This window comes from Manacus candei, unplaced genomic scaffold (assembly GCF_025592945.1).
Source record: "Manacus candei isolate 608988 ecotype Guabito, Panama unplaced genomic scaffold, ASM2559294v1 h1tg000065l, whole genome shotgun sequence".
Taxonomy (NCBI): Eukaryota; Metazoa; Chordata; class Aves; order Passeriformes; family Pipridae; genus Manacus; species Manacus candei.
In genome coordinates this window covers 3,112,154-3,131,956 of record NW_026138113.1, presented here as the reverse complement: position 1 = coordinate 3,131,956, position 19,803 = coordinate 3,112,154, and the positions used below count along the sequence as shown (strand labels likewise).

At 40.6% G+C, this 19,803-nt stretch overlaps 1 protein-coding gene across 1 annotated transcript; it reads left to right on the top strand.

Annotated features, from left to right (window-relative positions):
* Positions 1-3,420: 3,420 nt before the first annotated feature.
* Positions 3,421-18,986, top strand: N4BP1 (NEDD4 binding protein 1). The gene is made up of 7 exons (XM_051805584.1): positions 3,421-3,843; positions 6,207-7,972; positions 12,369-12,499; positions 12,885-12,981; positions 14,659-14,766; positions 16,221-16,328; positions 18,383-18,986. The coding sequence occupies exons 1-7, from the start codon at positions 3,604-3,606 to the stop codon at positions 18,702-18,704; spliced, it is 2,772 nt and encodes a 923-aa protein (XP_051661544.1). The 5' UTR covers positions 3,421-3,603; the 3' UTR covers positions 18,705-18,986.
* The last annotated feature ends 817 nt before the right edge of the window (positions 18,987-19,803 follow it).

Below are 19,803 nucleotides of genomic sequence, written 5' to 3'. Positions count from 1 at the left end.
ATTTGGTTTCCATATTGTTTCAACCAAAAGAGCTCCTATTTCAAGTATGTAGCTCAAGCCCAAGCAATTCCAGGAAGGCTCAGTTTCATAAAATAATTTATGGAACCTATTTTCAATTGCAGAAATTTTAATTAAGAGCAAGAAGTTGCACAAGGCATCTGAAGCAAGCTGCTGTAACACATAGAAGAACAAAAACTCTATTTACACATTACCATTACAGTATTTCCACAGCAGTAACACAAATAGTGAACTTGGTAGCAACTCACATTCAGGGCAATCTGTAATTTATCCCACTGGTGTGCCAAGTAGAAATGCAAGAGCAGGCACTGGGTGTATCCAATTCCTTTGACTGCTACCAGCTAAACATTGAACTTTTCCTTCACTAAAATAAACTTACAAGATACAACCAAAGATTCAGGAAAGTGGTATTTCCCCACCAACAAAATAAGGCCTATCACTTTGGATGTTTTACTGTGAAAATCCCATAGGATGAAAAGAAAAAAAAATCATTCTTCCCTGACAAATCCACTCTGTAAGCGTATTGTAAAATGTCAGAGCATTTCTAGTGTTCTCAACCTAGCTCATATTTGGGCTTTGTACCCCTGGACCTTGTGACAAGAGGCTTGCAATTCTTGCAATTTCTCCTAAGTATGAGGAAGATCAAATTCAGCCTGCAGTTCCAAATCACCACTAAAAAAAAGTAAAAAGTAAAAAAATTACTATTCTGTAAATATTTTTTCTAGTCTGAGTCTCAGCAATGCAGGAAGAAAATTCCAATTTGCTTTAATAAATGACCCGTGTTTGTAATCATTAGTAAACTTTTCCAATAGCATTTTCTCTTCCACTTCAGAAGGGCTTTAGTTTGTCTTGACTGTTACAATGTCATGTCCTACCCAGCAGAGTGGGTCTCAGAATTAGAACTGCTCACACTCACTCAGACCATTATAACGCTGTAAATGACATTTGAATACAGATTGATCAAGAATATATAGAGAATTATATAGATTACAATAAATTCAGCAGTGAGACCATGTTTTATAACACACAGTATGGCAAGAAAATATCCACAGCACCAAGCATCACCCACTCTAAATCAGTAAGCCTTCCTTTAGCTGAGATACTCCAAAAGGCTGTGTTAACGCGGTAAAAAGAATTTTCTTTCAGCTTTTAATGATACTTTGTGTCTCAAAACGCTGGTAATTTCATATTTATCATAAAGTTCCTTGCTTACAATTTCATTTGTAAGCAATAACTAAAAGTAACGCTGGCTGCAGTGGCTACATTTTAACACTGGATGGCACCAATCACCTCAGGAATTGCCTCGCTAAATGTTAGATTACATTCTTATTATGTGAACTTTGTAGGATAATTTGATGGGAACACAAAATGTAAATCTCTAAACAAAATAACCCAAACAAAACCACACAAAACCAAAACAAAGTAAAACAAAAAAAAACAAAAACAAAAATCAAACCAAACAAAAAAACAACCCCCCAGCAAAAACAAAACAAAACAAAACCAAACAAAAATAAAAATAAAAATAAAAATAAAAATAAAAATAAAAATAAAAATAAAAATAAAAACAACAACAAAAACAAAACAAAAACCAAAACAAAACAAAACAAAAAAAACAGAAAAAAATCTTCAGGAAAGTAACTTCAGGGAAGCATCTTTCTGGAATATGACACTGTCTGTCAAAACCCTGTGCTATGTAGAATGAGTGTGTGTGTGTAAATGCAGCAAATGTTCACAGACGTAACTTCTTCCATTTTACCACGCCACAGGCAAATACTTTATTTGACTCAAAGATGTAACACTTCAAATTCAGATAGGAAAATATAGATAGCAATACCTGAACGTAAGCATTTAGTGTGATTTTCTGATGTGCTAAGAGCTGCAAACTCTCATTTAGTTAAACAGTTCTAATCAGGGATACAAGTGCCTTTATAAAAATGATATGTTGTATTTTTGTATTAATCTTTTGCTGGTGTAACACACAAGTAGACGAAAACAAAACATGTACATTTAAATACACAATGATAAAATATTTGTCCTCCCTTCAGAGGCTATATTTAATGAACAGCTACTACAATCTAACTTCACAGGGATGCTAAAGAGGTGGACAAAACAAGTGGGAATCCAGCAGTCTGGAGGGAACTAGGAAGATATTTACCTGTGTCTGAGAGGAGATGAAAGGAGCTGAGACATTTACTCCTTTGTACAACAGCTCGTCTGTATTGTCAATCCCAGGCACTCAAAAGTCTACAGCAGCCCCAGAGATACTTTTTAAGAACTAATGTTATCCTTCACATCTCGTTTTAAGAGTTTTTTGGGGGAGAAGTTGCGACTTTTTTTTTTTTAATTAAAATGTGTCCTCTTTGTTTTCCAAGCTATCAGAAGTAACGATTTGGGGCTGGGGGCTACACTGCTGCCCCCTGCCACCAGGCAGGGATTAAACTTGCCCTTGTTTTTAAATGAAACCCAAGAAGACAATCCCAGAGCTGGGCCAGGAGGGTGGAAGACAATCCCAGAGCTGGGCCAGGAGGGTGTTCAAAGCGAGGGCCCGGGTTGCGCAGACTGACACGGGGAGGTCCCTGTGCCGCTCCGTGAGGGCTGTGCCGGCGATAAGGGCCGGGGGGACCCGCCCGCCTCAGGAGATAGGGATGGGGGGAGCCGGGAGAGAACAGCCGGGAGGCGGCGGGGTGAGGCCGCGTCTGGAACGCTGCGTCCAGTTCTGGGCTCCACAGCACCGGACATGGAGCTCCTGGAGCGAGCCCGGTGGAGGACTACGAAAATGTTTAGGGGACTGGAGCATCTCTCTGACGAGAAAAGGCTGAGGGAGGTGAGACTGTTCAGCCTCGATAAGAAGCGACTGAGAGGGGACCTCATCAGTGTGTATCAATATCTAAACGGGGAGTGCCAAGATGGAGCCAGGCTCTGCTCGATGAGGCAGAAACTGATGCACAGCAAGTTCCACCCGAACGCGAGGAATAACTTCTTTATTGTGCAGTGACCGTGCACTGGAACAGATTGCCCGCAGAGATGTGAAGTCTCCAGCACTGGAGACATTCCAAGCATTCTGGACACAACCCTGAGCCAAGTGCACTGGGATGACCGCGCTCGAGCAGGGAGGCGGGACCAGGTGACCGCTGTGGCCTCTCCCGGCCTGACCCACCCTGGGACTCTGAGGCGAAGGGCAGGAGGCCCCGCCCACACTGCGGCACGCGGGGGGCGGGGCGGGGCCAGAAGCGGGCGGGGCGGGGCCTGGAGCCGCCGTGGGCTGGGCCATGCCCGGCTGTGGGCGGAGCGACTCTCTGAGGGGGGGGCCCGTGCCCGGCCGTGGGCGGGGGGATCCCCTGGGGGGTGGGGCCATGTCAGGCCGTGGGCGGGCGATCCCGAGGGGGGCGGGGCCATGTCTCCACCGCCCTTGCTAAAGATGGCGGCGCCGGCGGGGGTGGTCCCTGCGCGACCCAGGCGCGGGGCGATGACGCGCGGGCCGGAGCGGAGGGCGCGGTGATTCCCGGTGTTGTTGTTCCCGGTGTTGTGGTTCCCGGCGTCGCTGTTTTTTCCCGGCGCGATGGCATCGCGAGCGGCCCCGCGCTGATGGCGGCGCGCCGGGCACCGCGCGGCCCCGCGCCCGCGCCCAGGCTGGACGAGTTCACGGTGCCCGCCGAGAAGAGCCGGCTCCTGGAGCGCAGCCGGGGCCGCATCGAGGGCTTGTTCGAGGTGCAGCTGGCGGTGCTGGGCGCGCAGGGGGACTGGCGGCCCGCGCTGTCGCCGCCCGCCGCCGCCAGGATCTGGGTGCAGCTGGCGGGCGGAGGGAAGGCCGTGAGCAGCGCCAAGGTACGGGCCGGGCCGGGCCGGCGGGGGGGCTGGAGGGACCCTGGGGCCAGGTCGGGCCCGCGGGGCGGAGGAGAAAGCGTGGGGGAAAAACCGGGAGCCCCAGGAGGAAATGCTGGCATGGCAGGTGGGGGTGTGCCCGGTGCCAGGGAGTCTCCGGCCGTGTTGACACAAGCGTAGGGAATAAAGCGAAACAGTCTGGCTGGGAGGGGCAGAGTCCACTGGAGTGAGGCGCTCCTGCCCGCGGCTGGGGACCGGTCACGGCGGGGAGAACGGGCCGGGCTTTGTTGGAAAGCCACACTTGGGATGTTTCGCTTTCCTTCTTCCTCCCTCCCAAAGTCAAGAAATCCCTCGGAGTTGTTTGGGCGTTGCCATGTTTTGCTTTACAAAGTTCACCTATTCTGTGGCATTTAGTAGCTCCTTAGCGAAACTTTCAGTAACAGAGCTGATATTTCCTTAATTAATAGTGGTCAGGGCCCGCCGCTTCCCCGGGCTGTGTGCTGGAGCAGATGGCTCTCCTAGATCGAACACTAAAAGAGTTAAGAGTTTGTCTCAACAGTAAACGCGGTCTGTTTGTCTCAGACCAGGACAACGGTTGCTGTGAAGTATCTTCAGTCTTAAATGTCTTGTACAACGAACGCTTGGGGGGAGTTTCTCAGCAGTAATGCTGAAATTAGTATTACTCATAGCGAAGCTGGCAAGTAGAGCTGTTTGAGTCATGTGATGAGAACGTGGTGTGAGCGCTTGGTGGGCTGAAGGTCCTTTCAAAACCAAAATCTCAGTATGTGGGTGTTTGTCCGTCTCTTTGCTTAAATACAGTTAGACGTTATGGGGATCCTGAGCATGTATTTTGGGACTTAATTCACAGACTTGGCAGTCTGCTTTCAAAAACTTGATCCCTTAACTATGCAGTGCATAAGACTTGTCAGGAAAATGCTATAAATATTTGACTGACATTTACACCAGACCGATTTGCATGGGCTCAAACTCCAGAAACTGTTACAGGTAGCTGTTCTTTTTTTCCAGGCATCTGCAGTACAACTTCCTTTTATTTTCAGGAAATTAAAGCCTGAAATAAATAGCTCAAGACTTCAATATTCTAATTGCAGCTTTTCCTAACAACATACAAAATGTTTTCTGCATCTAATACTTTAAAGGGTGTGAGAAATTTGACTTGACTTGCATGTAGAGCAGTTTTCAGACACTGTCTGGTGGACTTACTGGCTAGAAAGTAGTCAACTGCATATCTTTATTGTCTCCCTTTAAAGGGTTAGATGATAGCAATTTGTGGTTTAATTCATCAGTCACATGCAATGCATTCATCCTTCAGTGTTGGTTAATAAAAAAAAGTTCCCAGATTTTGAATATCGTTTTTACCAATTCTGTTGTTGTCCTGTTGCTCTGCAAGAGCAGTCATCTGATGACTAAGACACGGAAAGTAATCCTGTGGCTTTGCTGCAGAAGCAGTTTGTGTTCATGTGCCTTGATACCTGTGTGATGATGTAACTCAAACTCAAGGAAGTGGTGTTATGTTATTCGTTACCTTGTATTGGCTTTGAGTTCCATTTAAAAGAAGTTTAGTTTTTGAGAGTAAAGGTAGATACTAAGACGTGGTGCACTTGGGAGTCTGTGAATACAGTGACTGCAGTTTAGAAACTGGTTTCACTGCATTACAGAATTTTAAGCACAGAAAAAGACAGTTTAGGGAAAAATAATGCTACCTGAAATAATAAATAATACACTGTATTGCAGAGTTTTGAACTCTTAACACATTAAAACAAGGTAGTGTAGTGAATTTAACTGCAGTAACTTTTAGGTGGCAGAAATAGCACTGGGATTTTTAATTTTTTTTTTAATCTTTGCAAAACCTGAACTTCAGGAACACAGAACTGTCTGGAGCCTGGAGTTCTCAGTCCTTTATCAGCAACAAAAATATAGGATAGCTCTTGTTGGGATAAGCCTTGGGAAGTGTTCCTTAGAAACTGGTTTTAGAAGTTCAGATTTATGAACTAGGTAGAATTCTCCAGTGGCAGGCATTTGTTCATGAAGTGTATGTTCTCTTTGACCAAAGAATGGGGATGGAAAAATAAGTCTCTTGACTTGTCTTTTAAACTGTTTGAGCTACAACTTAAGTACCCTGTTACTATCAGTTTCAAGTAAATTTATTTATAAACAATAGGATATAAAAGAAAGGCTTCGATGAGGTCTATTTAAAAATCATTTCAGAGAACTGTATTTTATTTCTGTTACCCAGTTTACTGGGTAACTTAATTTTCTAATGTACTTGTCCATTACTGACCTAATAAAAACTAACTGAATATATTGACTTTTCACAACTATTCACTCTCCTCTCTTTCTCCTTTTAGGAGTATATCAAGGGACTGTGTGAACCAGAACTAGAAGAGAAGGAGTACTACCCAAAGGACATGCACTGCATCTTTGTTGGTGCTCAGAGCCTGTTTCTCAACAGTCTTATTCAGGATACCTGTGCTGATGTATCAGTGCTGGAAATGGGATTGCTTGTTATTAAGGGGGGTGCAGAAGCCGTTGTTATGGCTCAAAGTCACGTTCAGCAGTTTGTGAAGCTTTTTGAGAATAATGAAAGCTTGCTAAATGACAATGAATCTGAGATTAAAAAGCAATTCAGGCAATTTGTGGAAGCACATGCAGATAAGTATACAATGGATTTACTGATTTTGCCTAGTGCACTAAAAAGAGAACTCCTGGCTCTCACCCAAACTGACTTCTGTGCAGTGGAGAGCGATATCATAGACCTTACAGGTTCTGAAAGCCCAGCAGGGCTTGTGCAGCACAGTGCTTCCAAAGCAGTTGCTACAAACAGAGATGGAAGGGCAGGTGGTGAGGAAGCAAGAAACAAGGCTGGCACACCTGTAACTGAGCTTACAAAGCAAATGGACACTGTGTTTTCTGATGCTCCTGAAACAAGTTTTGTTCCCATAAATGAATCTCTGCCAGAGGCAGTGGCATTTAAAGAAAGGCAGTCATGTAAAAGAAGATCATCTGAGGAGGAGGAAAGGCTCTCTAAAAAGCAGTTCTCTTTGGAAAATGATCAGCAAGTGAAGTCTTCATCACACCATAGTCGTTCAGACAGTGATGCAGTTATTGATCTGCTTTCAGATAGGGATCCTCAATCAGATGATCCTGCTTACTGCCTTAAAGAAGGTGATGATATCAGTGAAGAAATGGAATATAAGATTCTTGTGAACTTTTTCAGAACAATGGGGTATTCACAAGATATTGTAGAAAAAGTTATTGGTATCCTAGGGCAATCTGTGGAACCATTAATATTGCTGGAAGAAATTGAAAAGGAAAATTTGAAATTTCAGAAAGAATGTGAACAGTCATCTCAAAAGCCTAGAACTGTCAATCCTCCTTTAGAAAATAATGTAAGTAATTCACAAAAGGTAGAAAACAAATGTATTTCTAGGCAAAGTCCACTTAAATCCAGTCATATTTCAAAGGAGACAAAAAATGAATATCACAAAGTAAGAGATGTCCCAGATGTGCAAGTTGATGCAGAAGATAAAACGCATGCAGTGGTATGTAAACCTGCTTCCCCTTCCAGCAGAAATTCAGCTGTATGCTATAAAGAGAGAGACATTCACTGCCCTGGGAAGAGTCACAGTTCAAGGTCAAACCATATAGAAAGTGATGGCAGGGTAACTTTCAGCACTGTACAAGCTGGAGCTCTAAAAGACATTGACTTTGTAGCCAGGGGGAGCTCAGATGTGCAGCGTGTCCCAACTAAGAGTAAAACTGCAGTTCAGCAAAAATCTGCAGGGCCCTCAACTGTACAGAACAGTCATCCTGTTTCTGAAGACAGACTGGGACACTGCAGCTCTGCTCAAGCAAAATCTGTCTACCAACGCTTTTCCCAAACCTCAAATTGTGAAAATTCAGTCCCAGACCACTTCTTGTCTTCACAAATACATCCTTCAAATCCTGATAGAGAGGCGGTGGGACCACACAGACATCATTCTGATCCTTCAGTTACTGGAGTTCAAAGGTTTTTGGACTCTCTGAAGAAGCCATACAGACTGGAGTTGAAAAATGAACCTGGGAAACCATATTTAAAACACATAATTATTGATGGAAGCAATGTTGCAATTTCGTGAGTATTGTTATTTTCAGTTATCTCTTTACTAACAGTTCAGTGAACTTTCAAATGATATGGGGGCTAAGAGGTTGCAGTGGCAAGTGTAAAGTTTTTGCTGGCTATGTTTTTTGGTGAGCAACAGTCCTGTACACTGCAGGATTTGTCAACTACTAGTAATGGTAAATCTTCATAATAAAAAATTGAGATTGAGAGTAGCCATCTTCACTGAAGAAGGTGCTGATCATGACTGGGTTTCACCATGTTTAGAGCCCAGAGCCCCCTCATGACTGGCAGCAATAAAACTTCTCTCGTCAGTCACTGGAGAATTAAGGCTTTCTGTCATTTTATAGCCTTGCTAAATTTAAAGGGAATGCCTAATGTTATCCATAACTCTTGACACTGCTTTAATTCGAGTACAGTGTTTTGCTACAGCGAATAGTTCTTAAAGTAAACATTTCCTCGTTGTTCAGACTCTGTTGTTTCGAAATGGTGATGCAAAAGTGCAAGTTGCAACTGAGTCATAAACGACCTTGAACTTTTAAAAATGCATATTAGTGGAAGAAAGATACAAATTGTGGGGGTCATGTGGGAAATAACAAATGTACTGCATCCTCTTGCATCCTCTTGGTCTTTTTTTTTTTAATATGAAAATACTTTTTTTGTCTGTGTATTTCATGATCATTTCATGGGGTTTTGTGTCTGGTTTTTTTTAACAGCTATATACATCTGAAACCAATTAATTAGAAGATGGTGAATAAACATCTGCTTATTTCTGACTGTGAGACTACTGTAGGCAGTGGTGTCCTAACTTTTTTGGATTGAACACCCCATGAATAGAGAATTCTTTGAGTATGCATCCCAATATATGTGTATTTACCAATTATATGTGTGCACTACTGGAGTTCTAGTGTTTCCTTCATCTATCAAGTGGATTGCCTTGCACACCAACTGGGGTGCACACACCCCATGTTAAAGTAGGGCAGAATACCTGGATGCTGTTGACATATAGTCCCCAAAAAGAGGTTATATAACACCTGCTGCTCAACCAAGTGAAAACTCCTTATGGAACTTAAGGGACAGAGCTGCCTCAAAAGAGCAGAACCATTGAGATATTTAAATGTCCTACTAAATAATCAATGCATGGGGGCCTGTTGGTTTTATTATGTAGGTATTCTGCAGCTTCCTTCTGGCTGAATAAAGCCTCATTATTTTCTTGCATCTTAGAAAGTGAAGCATTTTTTGCAATTTTGCTTTGATTTTTTTTTTTCGGTTTTACTTCTCAGTACCTTGAAATTACTGACAACTGCTTCTATGCCTATGCTGGTTTGGGGTTCTTTTGACCCCTGAGTACCATGGGGTTTTGGTTTGGGTTGGGTTTTTTATGGGTGTGGGTATTAATGCGTTACCTGCATGCTTAGACTAATGCTATATGGGTTTCTGATTCAGTGCTTGCCTCGTGTCCTAAGTCTGGAAAACTACAAGAAGCTGTAGAATTTTTTCTTTTGACATGTGCAGGGCATTGCAGTGTTGTTAGCTGTACTTTCAGTGTGCTTGTGGAATGAAAGAAAGCCCAGAGTTTACCCTAGTTGCTAAAAATTACCTCTTTTTGTATGCTGAAAACAGGTCTTTGGAAGCAGACTGAAATATCCAGATAGTTGTCGAGTAATTATAAATTAAATTTTATTAAAATGTGGAAGAAACTCAGAACGAAAGAATAACTGGATGGAATTATATCTTCTAGAACAGTTTGTAAAGGATATGTATTTGGGGTGGTGCATCCCCTGCCCTGCTCCCCCTCGTTCTTGGGTCTGTTCTGCAGTCACAAAAGCTCTTGATAAGCCTTGACCAAACTGCCTGAGCAGTGAAGTGTCCCCTGACTCTGTCAGTTGGGCCATGAGGCACTCCCTGATCCTACCTGGAGCTCTTCCATGGTAGAGGTGGGAACAATCAGAAACAGCAGCTGCCCAGCCAAGGTGGGGAACAAAGGATAAGCAATTATCCTTGGAAGCCTTGGTAAGCCATTTCCCTGAATTGTGGCACATTGTTACTGCGCTTTGGGAGGAAAGCCCAGTGGTTACGAGTTGGGTTGTGGCCAGGATGCAAACTCACTGATGACCAAAGTCAGTCATCTTGTGGCCCTGCAAAGAGCCTGAGTGAGGCCCTTTGAGCTCTCCCTGTGAGTTGGACACAGCTCAGAGATCACAAATCTGTGATACTCAGAGGACTGACACTGACAGCGAGGCTCCCACACAACCTCTCCACACTTCCTGAGGTGCAACCCTTGCCTTTGGAAAATACAAAGAGATTTGATGTGAACCTTTCACTGAACCTGAGGTGAATTTTTCATGGGTATTTTACGCACAGAGAAGTAGGGGTACGCATTGCTTTACCTGTGTGCATGTGCATTGGTGATGGTATGTTACCTCTCAAATCTCTAGTTAGGTCACTGTTATGACTGTAGAGAACCCTGTGGAATCGCTTTGCAAATGTTCAAGTACTCAATGATTAAGTACTGCTAAACCCTTTTGCACCCTTATCTTTGCATTCCAGCTTTGGTGTAAATCATTCCGAATTGCTTCTAATTTGATCTTCCTTTGTTTGCTTTAATTTGTGTAGTAAGTAATAAACTTACTGTTCACAAGTTCACAAGAGTGAACATTAGCACCAAATTCCATAGAGTTGTATTTTGACAAATTCACATTAAACCCTGCTTTTGCCAATACCTTTGATGGAGTTTCTTCAGCAGCCAAACTACTCATGTGTAACAGTACTTTAGTTACAAAACCAAAGGCAAAACCTTCCATGTCCCAGAAGGCAACTTTGCTACTTTGTGCTGCTTGTGATAATTGTATTCCTTTATTTGACTGTACTTGACATCAAGAATGACTAATTTTATTAGGGCAAACATGGCATAGTATTTTTTTTCTTCTGGAAACTCTGTAAGTCAGATCTTTTTTCTTTTATGTTTCAGAAGTAGCTTACTCATTTTTCTGCCTTTCTACGTAAAGAATTCTTCTCCGAATTCAGAGAACCTTAACAGGTTTAAATTTTGATAAATTTATTTTAAAAGGAATTTACAGACTTGGAAAAGGATAAATGAATGCTACTAAAGGCCGAGTTTCACTGTAAAATATTTCCGTGGAAATCTTTTAAAGACCATTTTGTTGGGAAGATGTCTTGGTAGGATAAACTAGAGTTTAAAGATAAGATTCCATTCAGAACTAACAGAGCTTACTATTAGGTTTATAATATGCAATTACATATTAACTGGGAGAGCAGTTTCAAATACACAGACCACTCGCTCACTTATTGTACCAAAAACTTCCGCAGTGACTTAAGATCTAACTCAAAACATAGACTGGGCACTATTTTGCAAGAAATGATTTGTCTGCTCATGCCTTCAGTGCTCAATCAGTGTGTCTTTTCTAGTAAAGCATATCTTTGTTTTGTCTAAGTGTGGCCTCTAATCTATGAAAATGTGCAGGGAAAAGTTTCTGAATGAAAACTGGATTTAACCTTTATGTAAAGTGCTAACAGTGTTTGGTAGGAATTTACTCGGAAGGTGGTTTTGATTCTATCTTCTGTGCTTTATTTTAAGAATCTTTTCTATTATTCCACAGAAACTCAGTTTCCAGAGTCTCATTAGACAGTTAATTGCTAAAGGAGACGTTTGTGCTGTGTATAAATAGGCATAAAGGATCAGTGAGAATTCCAATTGGGAGGGATTTTGCAAGGTCATCAACTCAAATCTTTGCAATTGCTGATTTTCTGGAAAGTCACTTAATTGAGTTGCAAAAACAGATAATGAACATCTTATGTTTTTAAATGGAGGAAAAAGATTAACACAAAAATTAAGTGTTTTGAAAATTTTTCTTCAAAGAAATTTCATTGTTTTGCTTCAGAACAATAGCTCAGACTGTGGAAAGGAAGGGAGAAGAGACCTTAATATCTTGAATTGTCAAAGAACTTCCCATGTGTAATCCTTGGTCAACCTTTGGTAAACCAAAGGCCTTCTATTTTGTAGCAGGACTATATTTGGAACTACCACAATATTGGATTATATATATAAAATAATATATATACACACATAGTCAGTAGATGTCAGAAACCATCACTATTGGCCTCTTTTTTTAAAGTTAAACCCACTTCTGATTATCCCAATATTGTTGTGCCCAAGAAACTAAAAGGAGACTGATCTATGAAGTTGCCAAGTGATGTATCTGTTCCCTTGCTGAGGATCTCTTTCCATTTGTAAGATTCCTCATCTATAACATCCATCTGCCTTTTCTTTTGCTGAGACTGTTTGTGTAACTTTTTCCTTCACTTTGCAAGGCTTTGTTCCATTTTCTTTGTATTCAGAGTAGTAAAACCTTTGTGAATTTAATCTCCCTTGTCTCTCTTTCACCCCCAGTCATGGTCTAAGGAAATTCTTCTCCTGTCGGGGAATTGCAATAGCTGTTGACTACTTTTGGAAGCGTGGCCACAGAAATATAACTGTGTTTGTTCCACAGTGGAGAACAAGACGTGACCCTTACATTACAGGTGAGGGAAATTTCCTAATGTTTCTTAATTAAAACAGATTGTAACTATTTCTTGGGATACTTCTGTGAAGAATGAATGGAGAAGGGATACTTCATGAAACGTTAAGCAGGAGCAGTCTGGCTGCTCAGCACGTGTGACTGGGTTTCCATATGCAGTGTGACACTGAAATGCTGTTTAGGCAAACTGGGATACCTTAAATGGAGGCCTTTTTGCTTTGGTTTTTGTTTGCTCTTTAATTTCTTGTTGTGACCTCTTCCTCCCCATTTTTATAGTATTAGCAGTTCTTCCGTTATCAGTGTAATTTCTATAGATAATTTGCTACAAAAATAGCCCATCTTCTCTGCTAATTTTATGTCAGACTAATTGTCAAATCATGTTTTAACAGAGCAGGGTTTCTTAACACAGCTCCAGGATGTTGGAATATTGTCTTTAACCCCTGCAAGGATGGTTTTAGGAGCAAGAATTGCTGCTCATGACGACAGGTACAGAATATACATCGTTTTAAAATCTTTTTAAACATCTGACTAATGGTTGTAAAACCTTAATGCTTCATGAGTGGTTCTATTAGCAAGTTCTGCAACCTCTCTAGACAGAGCTATGATCCAACTTAAGATTGAACTCTACATCTGTTGCATTATTTTGCTGTTGTAAGAAACATTCCCGTGTATTCAGAAAGTCATGGGAAATGGCAAGTTTTCATGGCAATTTAAAAAAAAAAAAGGCCATTTCAAATGTCATCATTTGTATTGAGGAGGAAATTGATCCTCCAGTAGTGGTTTTATGCTTTCCTGATCATCAGTCTATCCCTAAATTGCCTTTTATGTTGGGGCATAAATCAGTGACTGATCAGGTACAATTTAGCTCCATTTTTTTCTTGATGCCATGGTGGCATAAAGACATTGCTGTGTATTTGGAGCAGTGTATTTGTAACAGTAAATTTCCAAGTTAATTTGAGCACCAGAGATCAGCTTCAAAATGTGGGGCTCATCTTTCAGTGGACAAAACAGTAGAGCTTTAGGAGTTGGTGTTGTGGGAGTTTCCTGGTGCTTCCTTTTGCCAGATTTTCCCAGTCTTGAGACACAGTTAAAAGCACATGCTGCTTCAGTTATTTGGGTTGTCTTTTTTCCACAACCAGTTTTCCTAATTCTCCATGGATACATAGCTTGCAGCTTTGAAATTGTGTTTTGCAGATCACTTCAGTTTGCTGGATTTTGGTTTCTTCCTTCCTACTAATAACCACTCCTACTTTATTTTTCTGACTACAAAATTGTCAGGTTCTTGTGTCATGAGCATGTCTATTTTTGTTAGATTGCACAATCCAGTACCTGATTTCAAAACTCTGATAGGCAAAAGTATATAGAGTGTACTTAATTTATCTCCCTTGCTAAAATATAGTGACTCTGATTTCTTCACTATTAACCTTGTAGCAAAAAAAAAAAAAAAGTGCCAGGCAGCCAAGTTGGAGTTGTTTGCACAATAATGTTTTATGTACACCCAGCCTTTCAAATATAATGCTATGGGTGCAGTATTTACAGTTGAGATTACTGTGGAAATAAGTGTTGTGATAACATATTTGCACTTTTGTTACAAGCGTACACTTTCCTTAAAAGGACACCATCTATTATCTCATTGCTAAAACAGTTTCAAATGGCAAAAAGCTTGTTTTCAGAGAGGTTAAAACGAAAGCAGATATGGGGGGGTTTAATAAATTTTTGTCATAATTTATTTAACAACAACTTGTTAACAAGTGTTGACAGAACGAGTAATATGCATAGTACTGTCTTGCAGAACATAGGTATTAATGCTAAGCAAAAAAGGACAAGGCAATGAGTTTGTGTTGGAATGTGTAAAATATTGTACTGTTCCATAAAGCAAACCATTTACCTCTTCAAATATTTAGATCATGAGGCTTGGGGGGTTTTGCTTGTGTGGTTTGTTTTATGGCAAGAAAACCTCCCATAAAGACTGCTGCTCTAAATAAATGCATGCTACCCAAAACACTAGTTAAGGTGGGTCAAAACAAGAGTCATTTCCTAGTAATCAAAGTGCTTGTTTTCATGCAAACAGATTGCTTTTGGATGATGAAGTGTTTAGTTTTCTAGATCTTTGGATCATTTTCAGCAAAGCAATCTTAATGATCTTTGAAATGATTTTTACAGGTTTTTATTACACCTTGCTGATAAAACTGGAGGTATTATTGTGACTAATGATAACTTCAGAGAATTTGTGACAGAATCATTTGCCTGGAGAGAAATTATTCAAAAAAGGTAATCACTGAATTTTTATGAAGTCTTAAAAGGCTGTCTATCTTTCCAGTTGTAGGCACTCTGCCTTCATGTTGGTTTTGGTTTTTTTATTTTTAATTAATCTATCAGGGAATTCTGCTAGATCTGGAGGAAGTACTATCTGTGTTTCACTATGTTGATTCATGGCCTTATACTCACATGTTCAGTAGTCTAATGTCCCTATTATTCATATGTTTTCTAATGTATGTCTGTTAATTGCTCACATAAATAGGAGTTTGGTGTAACAGCACAGCTATAGCACCTGTGAAGCTCGGTGTTGGATCCTGTTAGAGCACACACTTTGCAGTCCACTTTAACAGCCTTTCTTGTTTAAAAGTTCATTTTTTTCAAGAAGACACAGTAGCTGATGCACACACTTCTGAGGTTTCAGAATCAATCACTTTTTACTCAAGTACGACAGATTGGTGGCTAAACAAAATGAGCACTTGCAGCATATCCGTGTAGCCATTTCCCTGCAAATGTTGGGTGTCCCTTGGACTGAGTTCACTTAGCTATCAAATATCCCTATTGTTGGGTTTGGGTGGGTTTTGGTTTTTTCCCTTTCAGTTGAATCAGATCACTTTACTGTTAAGGTATAATGATCTGTCACTGAAATTTCCCACTGACATCTTCTGAGGGTACATCTGCTACAGTGACCAGGTCTAATGAAATAAGTGATTACAAATTGCCCTGGCTCCTCACAATAAAACTGGGAGAACATGGAGTTGATATTGCTAATCATATAGGTATTTACACTGTTTCTTGAATGAATTCTGCCCAAGTCAGGTTCTGTTCTACAGAACTGTAGCAAGAATACTTGGCACGTCATCTCGAGTCTGTGGTTTTCTAAGAGCTCGTGTTAACATCTGCTCTTAGTTTTACTTCTGGGGAAATTCCGCTGCACCAAATTCTCTCCCTGCAGACAAATTTTAGTTTAACTGGTTTTTCTTCAATTTCCCCCTATCCCAAAATGATTCCAGAAAAAATAGCTTCATGTCTTAACTGTAAACAGCTAATGCTATATTTGCTAGTTTTGTGGCTTTCTGGTAATGTGGGCATTTTAGCTACATGACTGAAGATCCTTATGAGGAAGGGGAGTTAGAACAACCAGAAAGTCTTCTTTAATCACCTGGAAGAGTCTATCCTGATCTTGCTACAAAAATTTACAGTCATAAAACAGTTGCTGTCAAAAAAAAAAAAAAAGGAAAAGAAAGAGAAACTCTGTGTTCTGCAGTGTAATGGGAAGAGTTTTCAGTTCCTATTGGATTATTTTGACAGTGAATGCTGGTTGTATCTCAAGTGGGTTTACTAATTAAACTTCAGTGATTCCTGATGTCGTGTATAGCACCTACTCTAAGTTTGTCCTGTGCTACAAAGGTGAAGGACAAGGGTGTAGTCCCTTGTTATTTAATAATATCGAAAGAACTCTCTTGCAGGTTGCTCCAGTACACTTTTGCTGGTGACATATTTATGGTTCCTGATGATCCTTTGGGAAGAAATGGACCCAGATTAGATGACTTCCTTCGAAGTGAAGGCTGTTCTAGGTATAAGCACTGTTTTCACTTTTGAGACAGTTTTGAGTTCACATTTGAAATAAACTGTTTACTTGATTCACTCAAACACTGTAAAAGCACAGTAAAATGAAGCAAGAGCCCTGTATAATATATAGTAGCTTAACAAAACCCATATTTTTCCTGTTCAGAAACTGGTGGTGACATTTGTGTCTAATCAAGATGTCTCTCAGAACTAAGATAAGTAAGACAAGAACTTCCTTTGAGATTTGATTGTGGTGGCTTTCAAAGGTGTGTTAACAGCACACTGAGGTGCCAGTGGTTTGGGTATGTGGTAGTCAGACATCCTGCTAATGACACTGATGTTATCTCAAACACCTTGGTGGTCACTTACTCACAGTGGGACAGTAGATGCTACAAACACTCTGCACTCAGGTTTTTTTGTCACTGGAGAGGTATTTCACCTGGTGGTTGAGGGTACAGTATTGCTGTTAAAACAACTTCTGAGGCGTTGTTTTTAAATGCTTTTATATTTGAGTAATAATTATAAATATTAATGAATATATATTGTTCCTGTAAGATTAACATACTTTTTAAATGTGCATATATTCAAAATATGAAATTGCTTTGCATTAACTACCAAGACTTGAAGATAAGTTTGCTGTTTTGCACAATAATCTGCTCTTCTTTCACCAGCTTATGAATTACAAATGCTAATAATTCTGAGGAGTATTGAGAGAGCTTTTAAAAACAAGTGAGGTAATTAAAAATTGGCAATAGAAAAGGCCAATTCTTAAGCTGTATTTAATACGTGAATACATAGAATGAGGAGGAATCTCATCTATTAGAAACATTTGAGAAAAGTGAAACATATACATACCAATAGGTCACAGGCTGATATGAAAATAAGTGTGCTGACATTAAAAAAGCAAGTTCAGTTCTAGAACTCCAGTAGGAAATGCAAAGAAAATATTTCAGCTCTATCACAAAACCCTTATGAGATGTTATTTGGACTCTTTTACCTGCCTGTGTCTGAGGAAAAATAAAATTCAAACTGTGTTCTGAGAGGTAAGTGTGATCACTGCAGGATTGCAGAGAGGCTTCTTTGTGAAGGCCTGTTAAGAGCTTGGTTTCTTATTTGTATACTTGGAACTGGAACTGGCATTGGGGTTTATTTGGTTTCTGTTGGGGTTGTTTGGCGTGGAGTGGGGGGAAAGATGAGACAGAAAAGCTGCCAGTGTAAAGAGTTAATTTTGTTCCTTCTCTGAGACTTTTCTACATGAGTTAAATGATACAGAAAGCATAAATGGCACCAGGAATAAGATCAGAAACTAGAAGAATCTTGAGCAATTAGAGAGCCTTTCCACATGAGTAATGGGAGGTGTCATAACCCAAATGCTTTTAAAATAGAGCTCTGTAATTTACATACTCTTTCCCTTGGTGGTAGGAAACTAGACTGTAACATGAGTTCCAGTTCACATTTCTGTGTTATCTGGTGGCATCTGAAGTAGACTGGGCCTTAAATTTTGTAGTGCTGGCAGTTTGTAGAGTAGCAATAACTTTTCAAAGTCTGAAATGAAATCTCAATAAGGAAGAGTGTTCAGATCCTGACACTGGTAAAAATACTTCATTGCCCCATCAAGGATGTTATACAAGGGAATGACCTAAATGTGAGCACAGCTCACAGTCAAGAGCAAAAATAGGTGAGGAATAGTCTCATGGAGCATCTGGAAACCCCTCTGGTCTATCAGTATTTTCAAATGTTCTGAATGAGTATATATGTGTTCAGTGTATCTTTTTATCCCTACCTTCATAAATAAGCTTTGACTGTTGCTGTATCCTGTCAAATAAAGTACTCATAGCACATTGAGGTGATATCAATGTTCTTAGTTGTGCCAGATTCAAACTGAGAACTGCTAAACCTTCTGTTTTGTTTCACTTTGAAAGAATGCTTGTCATTTGATTCCAGTCAGGAACTAGCTGAGCAGCAGTGAAGTGTAAGTTAGACACATTTCTCTCTTGTACAGAGGCTACAGCCACCATCTCCTTTAGCTTAATTTAATAAAAATTTTTATTTTGTTCCACAGGGATTTTCGTTCAGCACAAAAGACTTTTCAGAGCAGTGGACAATATTCTTCTGAGCCACCTTTCTTCATCCCCAAGGCACCCAGCAGCAGTCGACAGCCCGAAGGCAGAGCGCGCGATGGCCGTTCATCGCCGTGGCTTCCACTGGAAGAAAACGTAGAGACTCATCCACCACAGAGATCTGCCTCAGAAACAGTACAGCTCAGAGAAGCCCTGATAAAAATCTTTCCTGATTATGATCAAAGACAGAAGATTGATCAGATACTGTCGGCTCATCCATTCATGAGAGATCTTAATGCACTGTCAGCCATGGTGCTTGACTGAGTGTTGTAAAAAGCCTTTCTATCACAACTGATCTGACTAATGAATATCAGTGTGAAGAAAGATGTTGCTCTGTCATGTTACCTTGTGAATATTCAAAACCTAATTTTATTTGTATAAACAAAGATATTTTTGTGTATGTTCTGTTGCTAATAGACTGCAGGTTTTAGTAAATTAAAAACTGCTGCTGTTACAGGTTTGTAGTAGTATTTTCTATGAAAAACCCCCAAATCTTCTCTTTCATTTGAATTGCTTATTAAAGCAGTGGCAGTACTTACTTTTAAATGGGCTGTTAGTACTTTTTTTTAAATCCTTTTCCCAGAAGGGAACAATGCTGTCCGTTCAGAACCCTGTGTGTGGGAGCAGCGGGCTCGGTGCGCTGCCCCAGCGCTGCCACCAGGTGGCATCAGTGGCACCGTGGGGCTGCCCGGGAATGCCGCTCCCACCTTTGGAAGTGCTCGGGATGCTGGAAGGAAAGATTGAATGCCGAACAGGAGGAATCGGTAAGGGTGTTATGGGCAAAACTGTGCATTACGTGAATGACTTAGGGATACTGAGAAGCCTTTTGAAATTTTGGGCAACTAAGAAGCTTTGTATGTGTGGGTAAATCTTAGTGCCTGCAGGGTGAAATCCATTTGCCTGCTCATTCAAGCTGAGAAATACTATGCTGGAGTAGTTAGAAGAGAAAATATAAATTCACAGCTCTCATCAGTAGAAGATATTTTGAATGCTTTAAAAGATCTGTGATATGTTGGCTGTTGAGTTGGAAATTCTCTTGACCATGACTACTCTTTCAGAGTAGTTTTAGTATCTTTAACAATTGCACTGATACCCATTTGCCTTTGCCCTGCCTGTTCTAAACCTGAATGTTGTGATGTTAACAGAATGTGATGCTGTTTACATAGAAATGACATGTTTATGCAGAGTTCATACCCTGCAGTTAGCAGTCAGCTCCACCCCTTTAAATCTCTTCTGGGATCTCTCCCAAAAGTAATGTGGAAAAAAAGGAACACAGTTTATGAAAGCTGACCAACAGGACCACTTTCAAGAGCGGAGCAAGGTGAAGATTACTGTGTCTCTGTGTCTTTGTACAGACTTAAGT

Coding starts and splice junctions, on each gene's coding strand:
- N4BP1 (XM_051805584.1), top strand. CDS start 3,604: ATGGCGGCGCGCCGGGCACCGCGCGGCCCCGCGCCCGCGCCCAGGCTG. Junction 12,500..12,884: donor ACGTGACCCTTACATTACAG/GTGAGGGAAATT, acceptor ATGTTTTAACAG/AGCAGGGTTTCTTAACACAG. Junction 14,767..16,220: donor AGAGAAATTATTCAAAAAAG/GTAATCACTGAA, acceptor ACTCTCTTGCAG/GTTGCTCCAGTACACTTTTG.